The following is a 16,953-nucleotide window of genomic DNA, read 5'->3' as shown; positions in this document are numbered from 1 at the left end:
GATAGCATTCTGTTTTGCAGGTCAAACATCCAAGCTTGTAATGCTATAAAAGAAGCCCTTGACCAATACCAAAACATCTCTGGCCAACAAGTCAATTTTCAGAAATCCTCACTGTTTTTCTCCCCAAATACAAGCCTCACATACCAAACTCTTATCCAAGACTATATGCAAATCCCCATGACAAACCACCTTGACAAATACCTTGGATTGCCTCAGTGTTTTGGCCGATCCAAAAGCTCCTCCTTCAACTCCCTTAAGGATCGCATCTGGTCTTATCTGTCTAAATGGCATGGCAAGTTTTTATATAAGGGAGGGAAGGAAATTCTCCTAAAGGCGGTGATTCAGGCTATTCCCAGCTATGCTATGTCCGTATTTAAATTGCCTGATTCTTTCTGCAACTTTGTCGAGAAAGAAATGGCAAACTTCTGGTGGGGAATAGTTGATGGTAAACACAAACTTCACTGGAAGAATTGGAAGTTGCTGTGTAACTCTAAAAGTATAGGGGGCTTAGGCTTTCGATCTCTCAAGCCTTTTAATCAAGCGATGCTTACCAAGCAGGCTTGGAGAATTCACACCAATCAGTCACCACTTCTTACTCAGCTTTTTCAGGCCAAGTACTTTCCTAGAACCCCTTTCTTAGACTCATCTCTGGGCCATTATCCCTCGTATGTTTGGCGTAGCATTCACTGGGGCAAATCCCTTCTCAAATCGGGCCTTTGCAAAAGAATTGGTAACGGGGCTAACACCAGTATCCTTGATCCTTGGATTCCCAACCATCGAGTTCTCCCTTCTCAAATCCCATCTTCCCTGACTCATGTATCCACCCTCCTTCTCCCCAATGGGGATTGGAATATTCCCCTTCTTCGAGCTTACTTCCAGCAGGACACCATTAATGACATTTTGTCCCTCCCTCCCCCTGATCCCACCCAACCAGACACCTACTTCTGGCAGCACTCCACTTCTGGACACTACTCGGTTAGGACAGGCTACCATGTTGCTAAACAAGCCATTAACCTGGTTCAACCTTCTTCCTCAAACACGGAAACCCTCACCCGTTGGTGGAAATCCCTCTGGAGTCTTCCAATACCCCCCAAAATTAGACATTTTGTTTATAGGTTGGCTCAACACTCCCTTCCCACTACTGACAATCTTTATCATAGGCATTGTATTAGTTCCCCTATTTGTCCTAGGTGTTCTCTCTGTTTTGAGTCAGTGCAGCATGCTTTGTTCGAGTGCAAGAAAATGAAGAAGGCTTGGTCAGGTACGATTTTCAACTCTATCCTTAAAGAAACCAAACACATGAACATTTTCGATATTCTTTTATTAATGCAGTTAAATTTTTCCAAAGATGAGTTTAACCTATTTCTTTGTATGCTTTGGAAGTGTTGGAATGCAAGAAATGCATCTGTTTTCAGGAACCAAGATTCAAGACCGGAGACCATTGAACAAGAAGCTCTTGATTATTTGGAATTTTATCAAGCAGCCCAAGACAAGCGTGGGAACCACACCCAGTTTACATCAGACAGAAATCTGCTGGATTGGGAGCCTCCACCAGTGGGATTTTTCAAGCTCAATACGGATGCTGCAATCTCCTCTCACCAGAATAGAACAGGAGGGGGAGCATTAGTTCGTGATCACACAGGAAAAGTTCTAGCAGCAACAGCTTTTAACCGAATTGGACAATTGCATCCTCAAGCAGCGGAAGGATGGGCCTTGTTGGAAGCTCTTAAATGGTGTCATGATAAAGGAATCAACATCCACCACGTAGAAGTGGATTGCAAAAACCTCCTCACGGACTTGCAATCATCCAATGAAAATCTTACAAGTTTTGGCAATATAATCAAAGCTATTCGACGGCTGTTATCTTCGTTCCCCACTGTAACCCTTCTCCACACTAGACGGCAAGGGAATACAGCAGCACATAACCTGGCACAAATGTCCATAGGGCTAGATAACACTTGGAGTTGGAATAGCCAAGACCCCTACCCTTTTCCTCTGTAACCTTTGGGTCTTATTTTCAAAAAAAAAAAAAATCCCTTAAAAAAATAAATCTTTGTGTTTGACATAAAAAAAAAATAAATCCATTTAAAATGATAAAAAAATGTAAATTGTAGAAGAGGATAAATAAAAAACTAAAGGAGGTTGGGTTTTGAGGTAAAATTTCAGTGAGCGTAGCAAGAGTTAGAACAGAGAAAGACTGAAGAGAAGAAGGAAGACCAACTGACCAAGACAAAAGAAAATGGAGAGTGGAACCTCGGCCGGCGATGGCGACCCAACCATAACGATCCACGTCAAGTTCGGCGGCAGATCATTTCCGATCCTCATATCTCCCGATTCCACCATTAAAGAACTCAAGTCCCTTCTCCAACCTCTCACCAACGTTCTTCCCCGTGGCCAGAAGCTCATTTCCAAAGGTTCTTTCTTTCTTGGCTTTTCACTCTCCAACTTGAGTTTTTCAGAATTACATAACTTCTCTATTGGTGTTTGTTGTTGAGCGTCGAAATCATGTATGGTCCGGTATGTTTTGGTAGGCAAACTTTTGGTGGATGGAATGACGATTAGGGAGTCAGAGGTCACGAATGGATCCAAGATCATGCTCATGGCTGCTCACGGTTTGCACCAAGGGGTATTATATCTGTTTAACTACCTTTTATGGTTTCGTTTTTTTCCAATTTCAATTTTGGCATTGAGAATGAAAAATTTATATGAATGGGAACGTTCACTTGTTCGATACGATAAACCAAATTATTTCAATGGACGAATGATAGAACATTGATATAAGAATTTGTAATCAGTAGAAAGTTTAAAGAGCTTCGAAAGATTTGAGTGACATCGTTTTTTTTATTATTATTATTCAAGAAATCATTTAACCTATATCATTCTTTTGAAACAAACATATTCAAGAAATGATCTAGCCTACCTCGTTCTTTTGAAACAAACATATTCAAGAAATGATCTAGCCTACCTCGTTCTTTTGAAACAAACATATTCAAGAAATGATCTAACCTAATTGTGTTGTTTTGCTTTGGGGATTTAACCAGGACGGTCCTGTCCTTAAGCAAGCTCAGACTCGTCCAGTGTTAAGAGACGGAGATGCTTCTAAATCAGCAAAAGAAAGTAAGCCAATTGATGCTGATAAAATCAGGCGGGATCTATGGAAGGCAACTGGAGTTATAGCATTGTCTGAATGCAACCTGCAGGTATAAGAATCAAATTTTGTTTGGATGATCAGACATTGTCAACATTTATCTTTGGTGGTCGTACCTAATGCATTCCCATGTTTTTCATCAGGGATGCATTCTTAAATTTGTGCTAATTATATTTCACTTATGATTGTCCTTGCTATACATCATTCATATACGCTGATTCATCTTTATGCTAGCATTTAAAATATATTGCTAGCATTTACTTGTAACTAAGTGTTCACATGGCTTAATTTTCCAAATAGTTGAATTATTGTTGTTGATTTCCTTTGAAGGCCATACCTGATGAAGTTTGGGCTTCTGGAAATGTCAGACTTCTTGATCTTAGTAACAATGCTATTGAAGAAGTGTCTTTCCCAGTTGGTTCCTTTCATGTGCAGGTATTGATAATTTTGTCTCTTCTTTTATTTCTATGTATTTACTTTGATCAGAACTATTCGACTCTCTTATTGTAAGTTCTAAACATTTCCCCCAATTCTCCTGTTGCACAGACATTGTTGTTGAATGCAAATAAGATAACAGATGAATCTCTTAGGTGGGAAGGAATGGCATCTATGCGAAATCTAACACTTCTTTCTCTGAATCATAATCAGTGAGTATATTTTGGCCTTACCGGTTCAATGCAAGTTTTTTTTTTTTCTTTTTCAAATGAGGTCAAATTTCGAAACAAGTACAAATGGAAGAATTTGTTCTTGATTTTGATTTATTATTTTCAAGACTCCAGCCTATGGCTTGAGTTTACTTGGGTCAGGGTTCAATTTCTCTAGATCACCTATCTGGAGAAGGGCCAGGAAGTTCATACCTATGATTGTTATTGAGTTCAGGATTGAGTTGCATGTCTTACAAATACGGAGTTAATGGGCGTGATAGAAAGAGAGGGAGAGCCTAAAAACCAAATAAGGACATAACGTCAAAGAAAGTTCTGTATTTTATTTTCTTTCATGCAATAATATAATATGTTTCCCTTCTTCAGCTTAACTACTTTACCACCTGCACTGGGCGAGTTGACTTCACTTAAGCAACTTCGTGTTGCAAACAACAAGTTGACTAGCCTCCCTAACGAAATAGGACTTCTGAGACAGCTTGAAATTTTGAAAGTCAACTCTAACAGGTAATGTTTTGAGTATTCTGATATATGTTTAGTTCTTGTTCTATTATCATGGGGGGTAAAGTTTAGTTCTCACAAACACGGAATCGGCATCATTGCATGTAAACATGGGAAAACACTAGATGATTTATATTTATTTTTCTGTTATCTTTTTGACTGTTGGGAATATATAATTTTGTAATAATAATACTCTGCTGACCAGAAAGATTCTAGAGCCATTATGCTAATTCTGACATTTTCTTGTTAATGTTACACCTCTTCGCTCAGGATAACCGAAATAACTGCATCCATTGGGGATTGCAGTGCTCTTATTGAGGTACTACAATTGTCTCCATTTAGTTGAATCTCACTCTGGATATGGTTTTTTGCCTGTCTGCTTATTTTGTTCTGGCACAATACAGGTTGATCTGACAGCAAACCTTCTGTCTCAGTTGCCTGATACATTTGGCAATCTGCACAATTTGAAGGTCCGTGTTTCCTTTGACCTTTTAGAGCATTGCTATTTAACACTTTAAGATGCCCAACACCACACTGATGTAGTGTCCTATAATTAGTTAGCGGTTTCCCATATCATTTATTAAATTAAAATATGTAAGACCTAATATTAAAATGCACTAATAGCAGTGTACCACGTCTTGTGGTGCTTGGGACCTTAAGGTGCCCGTTTTTCTTATAATTATGTCCATTTCTTCCATTGAAGAAGCAGTAAATACTTTTCAGTCCATTTGGAGAGCACTTGAATGAATAATGACTTTGAGAAAATGGTGGTTTTTTATAATAATAACAATAAATACGCTTATGCCTTAGTCGACTGATAGGGATTTTAATAGCAGTATTGAAATTGTTACTGTATCATAAAATGTAGAGCTAACTTCAAGGGGTTCAGTGGTAAGGGCGAATGCTGGAATGTGTGGGAGGGCACACTGTTCCAGACTTTGAATCCCTAGACTCAAAAAGTTGAGGTCTCCTGGTCGAACTGCCAGGGCCTTGTGAGATTTGTCAGACAACCCCGGTTACTCACCATAAGCGTACATTACTATTTAAGCTTTGAGAGAAGAAACATCTATTGTGTGTGTCCAATTCTATCATTGTTATTATTATTTGGTGTAGCCTTTTTACTTTACCCTTCTATGTGCAGTCATTGCGTCTAGGTAACAACGGACTCAAGTCCCTTCCATCCACCCTTTTCAAGATGTGCCTACAGCTGACCACATTGGATTTACACAATACTGAAATCACAATGGATATCCTTCGTCAGGTGTGTGTACTCTACTGACATAAATCATTGAATCTAAATCTTGTGAAAAATACTGAATTAATGTTGTTGCTTCTTCACTTTCAGTGTGAAGGATGGGAGAGTTTCGATGAGCGTCGACGATTGAAACATCAGAAACAATTGGATTTTCGTGTTATTGACTCTGCTGATTTCGATGAAGGTGCTGATAAGAAGTGACTTCTGCCCTCTGAATTGTCTAAGCTGTTGGTCGAAGCCAGCCATTGTCTCAAAGCTAGAAGAATACAGTAGGTCACTATTATCTTTTGTTGGATGACCATACTATATGTACATTGTTTGATACATATGATATCCAGAAACTAAAAAGGTTAAAAATGAATTACTGATACACAAATTCTTTGTAATTGAAATTAAGAACTTTTAACAAATGGAATGATTGCGATGTTAATGCATGTCTTTTCTTCTGCAGCACTTTAATAATGTTTTCTTTTTTGGGGGGTTCCAATTTACAACAACAATATCGTCGGTCACTATTATTTTGGTGGGAACGTTTTACTTGAACTTATTGTCTAACTAAATCTAAATATGTACGTGGTCTGATTCTATTAGCCCGTACTATTTTTCAAAAAAGATTTATAAACACCATTTGCCAACGTAACTTCTTATCTGAGTAAATAAAAAACCTATACTAAAGATCTGAATAAAATCAAAATCTTGGAATCTGAATAAAACTTGAATGATCTGTTTAGGTAACTATTTTGTATTATATTTGATTATGCTGTATATTTTTATGTAATACTATGTTGGCTTATATTAAATGGGGAATGAAGGTAGGAGTTGTACTATAAGCTTGCACCACATTAACAATTTAACAGTTGAACTAGTGTCTGTATAAATGGAGACTCCTAATGATGGCAAGAGTCTCCGCCTCACTTTGTCATTGAGATCACAAATTGACCATACCAAGGCCAACCATGTTCAATTTGAATGAAAAAAAAAAAAAAAAGATGAGTTGGAATAGGCCAAGAATGATAACAGGATCCTCATGATGACAATTGTCGACAGGCATATTAGCACTATGGTATTGCTGACTAATTAAAAGCCCAGTGAGACAAAAATCATAATGAATGTTTAGGTTCTTTAAAAACGTCGTCACAACACAGTAGCCATGCATTCAAGGTTCTCGGTGGTTAACATATCCTCCAGCTCCAGCACCAGCTCAAAGATGTTATTACAGCCAAAAGAAGCAACTGGAATAAACTCACTAACCCTATCCTAAGTAAAGTGTAAATTGTAATTATTACTAAAAGTTCAATATTATTTTATGTTTTTAAATTTTTTTTTGGGAGAAATTTTAATCACATATATAATATTTATTTAATTGCCAAAACACTATTTTCGGGTAAATATAGCCATATGATTTTATTTGTTTTACCCGGATTCAGATTTATTAACATATATGTTGATTATAATTCTATAATCTAACATCTTAAATATGAATTTTTTAGAAAATGATAAATAAACATTAATGTATAGAAACCCTATTGATGGCAGTAAAATAAAATTACTCTTTCCGTTCAGATTTCTAACTCTTGATTCTTGTCTGTAGCAGAGTATTATCAAGATCTGAACCTGGATTTTCTCCTCCTTCGATTGTGTTCATCACAGTCTTCTACAAAGGCCTGAGTTTCACCTTGAATAGTATGGGCTGATACTCAAATACCTTTGGAACAAAAATTTTGAGAGATAAACTATGTAATTTTCTAAAATCAAGAAAAGAGGAAGAAGTGACATTAGATTTTTCAATTCTCTCTTTCTTTATATAGGTATTCACATAGATAGGGTTAAGTTTAGATGAGATTTGGCTTAAAATAGAGACTCATGCTAAAGTCTAACTCTAGGGCCGAATTCCTCATGGGCATTAGAGTTAGATTTATGTCACTTTATTTCATTTAAATATATAATGTGTCTTTTTTTTTATTTTACCACTTATTTCTTCTAATTATTAAAATACCAATTTCATTTTAATAATTATAAATAATTATCATATAAAATATAATTTAAATAAATTTATTAATTAGACCCACAAAGTATACTAATTAACAAGTAAACCCTATTTTTCTTTTCTTCTCAAAAATGGCCAAACTTGGTGAAAATTCTCAAATAAAACAGTCTATTTTTAAATTCTAATTGACTTATTAAATCAATTAGTTGAGTCTACAAGATGATATTATCTCAGACAATGTGTAGACCATGGGCCTATGTAACCAAACTCCTAATAAGTATATCCGAAATTTGCCAAGTAAATTTCTTAGCTTATTAATTCCTCTTGACTCCACTATAGATTCAAAATTGCACTCCTGATTACATAGAACTCTCTATGTACCAAATATAGATACGGTTTGAATTATCCATTGTAACAATCTAAATAGTCAATGATTATCTATAGACAGTTTACATTGAGTAGGGATAAATTTACTGTTTTACCCTTCAACGGATTTTATCCTCAAAACATTTAGCTACTTGTAAATAATATTTCAAGAAACACTTAGATACTAGTTTTCTTTGCTAGATATGGAGAGAGAGGATCACCCTAGCGGAAACCTCTTTGAGGAACAATAGAACCTGAAACTTCTCCATTGATTAGAAAAGAGAAGGTGTTGGTATGAAGACATGTCATAATAAGAGAGATCCAACGAATATTGAAGCCTATTTTCCCCATAATAGCTGCAATAAAGCTCCATTCAACCCGGTCAAAAGCTTTACTCATGTCAAGTTTGAGAGCAGCATAACCTTTGTTACCTCTATTCCTATGTTTCAAACTATGAACCAATTCAAATGCAACAAGAACATTATCTGTTATCAATCTATTGGGAAGAAAAACACTTTGTGTTTCAGAAATGACCGTTGGAAGAACCTCCTTAAAGCGAATGACCAACATCTTCGAGATAAGCTTATAGATGACATTGCAAAGACTAATTGGACGGAAAAGTCTTTCATTGTCTTCGGCTTCTTTATTTTTGGGATCAATGTGATTAAAGTCTTGTTGAAAGTTGCTGGACTGCTACCATTGTTCAATACATTTAAAGCAGCTTTGGTGACTAACTCTCCAACAATATCCCAATTATGAAAATAAAATATTACCGACATTCCATCTATACTCGAACTTTCATCTGAAACCATTGTCTTCATTGCTGTTAACACATCCGAGGCAGCAAATTCTTTAGATAAGAAAGCATTTTGCTCGGCTGTAATTGTAGTTGGTATAGTAGATAAAACATGTGACAAGGCCCAATGATCTTCTTCAGAAACCAAGAACAGATTTTCAAAATAAGAGGATACCATTGCTGTTATGCAATCTTTAGAGGTTATTATATTCCCATTGTCATCATGTAGAGCTTTGATTTTTTTGTTGGAGTTCCTAGCTGATGATTTGGCATGAAAAAATTTAGTGTTACGATCCCCTGACTGCAACCAATCCACTCTCGAACGTTGTTGCCAATATTGCTCTTCCTTAGCTAGAAGATCATCCAAAATACTTTCAGCTGATTGGATGTGATCTGTGTTAGCAATAGTTTTGGAGTTCAAAGAATTAACCCGTTTTTAAGCCACTGCTATTAGGGGTGTACGTCGGTAAGTTTGGTCGGTTTACGTTACATTTTATTTAACCCATTGTAAAGATCGAGTTGCAAAAATCTAAGTGCAACCCGCCCAATTAAAAAAAAAAGTTGCAACCCGCCCAATGAATTGGTCGATTTAGTCTGTTTAACTCGTCCAAACCGAGTATACTAATGTTTATTTTTTTCGCATTCAATTGTTATATTTTAGTTATTGTGATAATGAGATAAATATAAAGATTGAATTTAGAGTTCAAATCATTCGCCATAAAAAATATAGTAGTTTGAACTTTTTATTTTTTATAAATATGTATATAAATTATATAATATATAGATTATATATAATAAAAACATACATATAAACTCTCTTAATCGGATTGGTCGGGTTAGTTCGGATTGATATTATTTTCAACCTGCCCAATATAAAGATTGGGAGGGTTATATTTTCGTCGAGTTTTTCGGTTTGCATTTTTCGTCGAGTTATTTCGGTTTGGTTTGGACGGGTTGTTCGGGTTGGACAGTTTACACAAATTTATGTACATCCCTAACTGCTATATCCTTTTTAATTTTTCCAAACTTGCTGAAGTGCCATTTCTGTAAGTGGTCAGCACACCTATCTAGACAAGAAACTGTTGTTAATATTTTATTAGGATCTAGATTTACTAACAAGTATGTTGAATTAACATCCTAGATATGAATTCTCTAAAACAATGAAATGAACACATAAGGGTTTAAGAAAACCTTACATTGATTGCAGCAGAATATAATGACTCCTTCCGTTCAAGATCTCTAGCCCTTGATTCCTTTCTGTAGCAGAGCATTATCAAGATCTGAACTTGTATCTCTTTCTCTCCTTCGGGTTTGGTTACCACCGTCTTACTCACTATGATTGAGTACTTGACTTGCTATGTGTGGGCACGACACTCATTCACTCAAGATTTCGAATTGTGGAAGAACAATAAAGGAGGCTGAAATCACTAAGGAAGGAACTCTCTCATCAACTAGTTGTCTAACATAGAAAACTATGTTTGATTTGGTTGAAGGCATCAAGTGGATGAGTGAGAGTATCATGTTCCTTTTATAGTGTTTCAACTAGGGATTAGAGCTGAATTATATGGATTAAAAAATAATAAAATATTGGGCAAATATCCACATCATGGTCGTACACTATAAGACCAATTTCTAGTTAGATTTTTGCCACTTTATTTCAACTACTTATTCTTCTTTTCAATAATAACATATTTTCCAATTCAATCTTATAAATGTCAAAACTATTTATTTAATAATTATAATTAATTACTAAATAAAATTGTCATTATGTAATTTATTAATTAGACCATACAAAGTCTCTTAATCAACAAATTGACCCCAAAACCTCTTTTCTTTACAATTAAGCCCTTACTTAGTGAAAATTCATAAATAAGACATAGTCTAATTTTAGAATTATAATTGATTAATTAAAATCAATTAACTGAGTTTGCAAGCAATATTATCTCAACTAGTGACAGGACCACGAGCCTATATAACTGAGCTTTCAATAAGTAGATCTAGAATTCACCAAGTAAATTCTCAACTTATTAATTCCGCCTTGCGCCTTTATAGATTTGAAATTGAATAACATTCTCAGTTATATAAAATGCTCTATATGTACCACGATATGGATACGTTATGATTATCCATTGTTACAATCCTAATAGTCAAAGATCCTCTATAGATGATCTACAGTGAATAGGGACAAATTTACTGTCTACCCTTCAATGTATTTTATCCTTAAAACACTTAGCAACCTATAAATGATATTTCAGTAAACTAATATAATTACTGAAATGAGATCTCAATCATTTATCTCTATTTAGCCAAGCTCGAAGGAAATCATCGTTTCACTTTTAAATACCTATAAAAGCTATAGATTCTATATCTATGATCAGCGCTCCCACTCAATTGAACTATCATGTCCTTAATCTGTATGTCACGAGAAGATCCAATTGGTCGACTTTAACGAACAAATTGAAGAACATAAATAATACAACTAAGTTGAACCTAACCATATCAGGATTAAGATCCATAGACCTAAGATCAACCATTGATATTGACTTAGAAAGATCTAACGGTAAGTTTATGATATCTTGTCTAAGATCAATATCGGTCCCTTCCAATGTATACTCCATACATCCGATACTGGTAAACTTTGCCAATGTCCTAGAAAGGGCATAACACTTATCTAAGGTGTAAGTATACCTTATCGCTGATTATCATGCCAGTCTAAATCCAGTGAACTGACAAATAATGGGAATTAAATTTTTGAACATATAATCATGATTATATTCTACCGTGCTGACGACACTATAATCATGAAAAAATATATACATATTTATATATGTTCTGGACTTAATAGAATTTATACATTAAGCACAATCATGAAATAAATCATGTGAACCATGCAACATAAAATGCGATTTCTGATATTTTATTAATTAGTAAATCTAATTATATTGAAATAGGTTTTATTTAGGGCACATAACCTAACAGAAACAAGGCCAAGAGAGAGATCATTTTTGCTATCATAGTACCAACAGTCTGATATTAAATCAATACAATCAGTTTTGTAAAGTCCTTTTTTGGCAAGTTAGTTGACAAAATAATTTTTCCTTTTATGGTAAGATTGTTGTGCATTCATATTCGAATTCTTACCTTATAAATTCGGTTTTTAGTTGCTCTTTTCCTTGTTAGGAAAGTTGCACTTTCAGCTGAACTTTCCTTTGTTGAAAACTTCTTAAAAGAGAAGCAATTCTCTTTTGTAAAGTTGTCTTTTTTAGGGAAACTTTGATTATTGCCTTTTCCTTATTGATTTCGATTGTATCTTGATACAATCAGAATATCTAATCTGTTTTTAGCAGGAATCAAGCATTGATAGAAGATCGGACCCGATTATAGCAAGTTTCCTGTTTCTGGTGTGATCTGCTGCGTCAGCATCCGAATCTGATGTAGCAGATCGTGTTTTCTTAGGAAAGTTTTTGTACAGCTGTAGATTCGAACTTGTGGTTGTCTCTAAGGTTTCTATGTTCTATAAATAGAGCCTAGAGAGCAGCCATTCGAATCACCTCTTCCACTATTCATTTTTTGCATTTATCTTTTGAGAGAAGAGAGTGTTTCTTTGTTTTGTGAGAGCCTAGTTGCTCATCTAGGTTCTAGTTGTTTATTTCTGTTCTTACTCTGTCCTAGAGGTTGTGAAGAACTCTTTGATTGAACAAGAGATTGGTCTTCGTGAGAAGACTTGATAAAGCCTTACCTCGGGAGGAAGTAAGCACTTGGTCTTCGGGAGAAGACTTGTTGAAGCCTTACTTCAGGAGGAAGTAAGCACTCACACTTCAAAGACGAAGGGAGTTCGGGCTTGAAGGTGTTTCAAGAAGTCAGATTCATAAAGTGGATTACAAAGGATTGCAGGAATATTTTAGAGGGAGTCTAAACTTGTTTAAGTCAATTGTCTTTGTAATTTTGATACTTTATTAATTGATTTCATTCTCTGGGCGTGGCCCCGTGGACTATGAGTGTTCGTGAGAACATTGATACCACGTATAAATCTCTTGTGTCAAGTTATTTATTTTTCTGCTAATATTTTATATTCTGCCTGTTTTGTTTTGCTGCAGCAGAATTACTTTCTGCTTCTGCAAACGCTTACAGTTTTATATTTTCTTATATATAACTGACATTTACAAAAACACGGTTTTTCAAGTTTCATTCAGCCAAAGACGCTCAAAACAAAATTGTGATCGATTTCTTTCGTGTTGTTGTTGCTGCTGAGAAAAACAAATTTCTGCCAATATTGCTCTGTGATCCGAACCATAGTAGACCAGGTGTGTAACAGTTGGTGAGACAATATTGTCTTGCCAAGCATGGTTAATGAAACACCAATCCAATCTCTCCTTAAGAGATGCTGATTTTTTTTTTTTGTTTGCCCACGTGTAATCATCACCAATAAAAGGAAGTTCAAGCAAATTACATTGATCTAATGTAGAGAGAAAAGCATTCATTTGATTATCATTTCGAAGAGGAACCCCATTCTTATGAGATGATGAAAAAATTTCATTGAGATCACTAATTAATAATCATGGTTCAAGGGGACAAGCATCAGCCAGACGTTTAGAAGGGTCCAAGTGTGTTTTTTATTCATTGCTTCAGGAAAACCATACACAGCAGAAAAAGGTTAGTGAGAGCCATCATCAAACAAGACATAACAATCAGAGTGATTTGTATTCATAGATAGTAAGGTTACATCAACATTCTCTTTCCACAATAACATAAATCAACCTTTCAAACCAACCCGAGGAACTTCTAAACCATTATTGAAATATAAAGACTTTTTAAATCTAGAAAGAGCACTAGTAGAAACCTTTGTTTCCATAAGAAAAAAGACATGAAGAGTATGCTCACGAACAAGTAAGCGTAGGCGACTAAATGCACTTTGACTCCCCAAACCTTGTGCATTCCAACTTAAAATTTTCATGATGAGGAGCGGGATTGCTGAGCAATCACTGCTGCATTATCAAATGAACCAGCAGAATCTGAGGAAGTTCCAAGAGTTGGTTGGTTAGGCTACACTTCAACTGATGAGGAAGAAGCATCAGGTTGGTGAACTGCTCGACATCTTTTCAGTGTTTGTCTTAAAGTTTTGGGGTCATGTTACCTCTTGAAAATATGATTGGGATGCATATTTTCTTTCTCATTGACGGCATCAGCAATAGAAGAAAATGCAGGAGCAGGTATAGTAGCAACAATTGATGGAGCAAGGGAGAAAGTATCCCTAACAATAGGGAGGGACATATTAATTGGAGAAGGTTTTGTGACAAAACATGTAGGATTATATGGAGGGTATGTAGCAAAAGGAAACGGTGAAGAGAATTTGAATTGGGAGACAGAAGAATTATCTCCAATATCTGGTATGAACACATTAAATATATGAGCAATGGAGACTACTTTAGTGGCCAAATCTGATGGTGTAGTAAGATAAAGGTGAAGTGTGATTAATAGGGACATACGATGCTAAAGACAAGGATTGAATATTGGCAATGGAAGTAATGAGAGAAGATGAGGAGTAAAAAAAGTGGATGTAACTGTCTATGCCAAAGAAGTTAACATTCTGTCTTATTGGATCATCTTGTTGTTGTGTGTTTGAAGCCTCTCCAATCAAAAGTGATCTCGGATGTGAGGGAGGCCTAGTAAGTATTTATGAGATGGAGGCAGTAATAGAAAATCTAGCCAATCTTGTAAGAAAGGGCCAAGCCTTTCCTTTAGAATAATCAGATCTATATCAGTCATATGGAGAAGTCGGTAACACTGAACCCTTCAACATGGGGCCATAAGCCAATTATAGTTCAATTCCCTTGTCAAGATTCTCCAAAAAGATAAGATATTTTTGGTATAAGTGGCCAATCACCCCACATTCCATACAATAGTATGGTAACCTTTCATATCGAAATTCCACCCAAAATTCATCACGAATTGTTGGCAAAGTTATCATTTTTCCTCTCAGCAGTAGCTTAGTGGTGTCAAGACGAACTCTAAACCTCAAAAACGGTCCCCAACCTTCATTTAAGGGGTCATCATGGACTGCCAAAAACTCACCCAACAGATTCCCTAAAGCTTTAGCCAATGATCTTGATTTGCTAAGAAATGGAAGCCTATATGCTTGTACCCAGAACAGAGAGAAAACTATATCCTTAGGAGTAACATTTTGCATTAATGATGGAGAATATAGGACAATATGATAGTTTTGAAAGTGTCATGGTTCCTTTTTCCATGCTCTAAGTCGATCACCTTCACAACCAAAGCATACTAAGAAGATACCAAAATGGTGTTCCTTGATATTAACTTTGAAACGACCATCCCAATGCTCCGCCATTTGACGATGCAAAGTAGAGAGCCAGACCTTTTTTTAGGTAAATATTCTTGGAAACAGGGCATATTCTTGATGAGCATTAACATGCGAAGGATCATTATCCACAATAGCAAACACTGATCTTTCATCTTCAATTAAGTTCATGTTTGTTTTCATCTTGTGAATGAAAGGATCCACGGTATAGAGAAACAAGGGAGGTTAAGATCAAAGAAGAGGGAAATATAAATAAGTTTAATTTTCTATTCACAAAATCTTAATTTGTTTAAATTATTTATTAAACTTTTAATAATTTTAGTTTAATTTTATGAAGTGTGTTTATAAATAAAATAAAATTTAAAAATATTTTAAAAAAATAATAATATAGATACTTAAAGTAAATTTAATTTTTTTAGGGGAATTACCCTATATACTACTTTTTTAACCTTTTTTTTTTAAATTTACGGTTTGAGTTTTTAAAGTGGTTGCAGCGCTAGTTGCAATAAGAGTTTCTATACAATTTTGTGTTGAAATTTAGGCTGCAGCGCTAGTTGCAATAGGGGTTTCTATGTAGAATTCTGTAAAAATACAAAAAAAAAAAAAAAAACAGTTTGGAAGTGTAAAAATGAAAAAGACCCTTTTTTTTTATTAACTTCATATTTTTATTATGTTTTTTTAATTTTTTAAAATTAATAAAAAAAATATATTTTTTAAACTTAGCATCTATATATCTATATAAAGGAGAAGTATGAGGCGGTTACATGGAATTCTAAAATCACTCTAAAGCTATTTTTCTCCTTTCTCCTTAATTCTCTCAATTTTAATATTTTATTAAAGCATAAATCTACAAATTGATATTTTACTATTATTTTAATTTTTTATAAATATATAAATATTTTTTTAAAAAAGTTAGAAAATAAAAAATAAATTCCAAAAATAATATTAAAACTTAAATTAAATATAATTAATCGTAAATTTCGTTTATATACATACATAAAATATCGATCAATATATACATAAATCTATATCTATATATATAAAGCATCTATATATCTATATAAAGGAGAAGTATAAGGCGGTTACATGACATTGTAAAATCACTCTAAAACTATTTTTCTCTTTTCTCCTTAATTCTCTCAATTTTAATATTTTGTTAAAGCATAAATCTACAAATTGATATTTTACTATTATTTTATTAATTTTTTTATAAAAAAAAGTATAAATCTACAAATTAATATTTTACTATTATTTTAATTTTTCATAAATGTATAAAATATTTCAAAAAAAAGTTAGAAAATAAAAAATAAATTCCAAAAAAAAAATATTAAAACTTAAATCAAATATAATTAATCGTAAATTTCGTTTATATACATGCATAAAATATCGATCAATATATATATATAAATTCATATATATATATATATAAAGCAGAGACATAAAGCGGTGATATGGTACTCTAAAAGTTCTTTAAAACTAATTTTCTTTTATCTCTTTAATTTTCTCATTTTTTTAATTTTTAATTCATATAAAATTGCTCTAAAACTATTTTTCTCTTTTCTCCTTAATTCTCTAACTTTTTTTTAATTTTAATTCTATAAAAAAAAAATACAAAAATAACTCCATAAAACTCAAATTATAGTAATAATAATACAATATACAACTTTAACATTTTTGGGTTTTATTTAAAAAAAATATATTGTAATGATAATATAATATAAAATAATATCTCTAATGTGTACGTTTTTGACTTTTTTGAAACAAACATCATAATAATAATAATAATAATAATAATAATAATAATAATAATAATAATAATAATAATAATAATAATAATAAAAGAATCAGTTAAACGTGATACTTGATAATATTTCAATTGCTTTTTACCATGTTTAAAGTTTTTATTAAAAAATATTAATTAA

At 33.8% G+C, this 16,953-nt stretch overlaps 1 protein-coding gene across 1 annotated transcript; it reads left to right on the top strand.

Annotated features, from left to right (window-relative positions):
- The first annotated feature begins 2,020 nt into the window (after window positions 1-2,020).
- LOC133035016 (LRR repeats and ubiquitin-like domain-containing protein At2g30105) lies at window positions 2,021-5,997 on the top strand. Its single transcript, XM_061110646.1, has 10 exons — window positions 2,021-2,414; window positions 2,532-2,626; window positions 3,042-3,200; window positions 3,479-3,583; window positions 3,695-3,795; window positions 4,177-4,314; window positions 4,579-4,627; window positions 4,713-4,778; window positions 5,450-5,569; window positions 5,654-5,997. The coding sequence occupies exons 1-10, from the start codon at window positions 2,240-2,242 to the stop codon at window positions 5,762-5,764; spliced, it is 1,119 nt and encodes a 372-aa protein (XP_060966629.1). The 5' UTR covers window positions 2,021-2,239; the 3' UTR covers window positions 5,765-5,997.
- Window positions 5,998-16,953: the final 10,956 nt, after the last annotated feature.

Source organism: Cannabis sativa, chromosome 2, assembly GCF_029168945.1.
Source record: "Cannabis sativa cultivar Pink pepper isolate KNU-18-1 chromosome 2, ASM2916894v1, whole genome shotgun sequence".
NCBI lineage: Eukaryota > Viridiplantae > Streptophyta > Magnoliopsida > Rosales > Cannabaceae > Cannabis > Cannabis sativa.
Note: the sequence above shows the minus strand (reverse complement) of the source record. Positions and strands in the feature narration are given on the sequence as shown.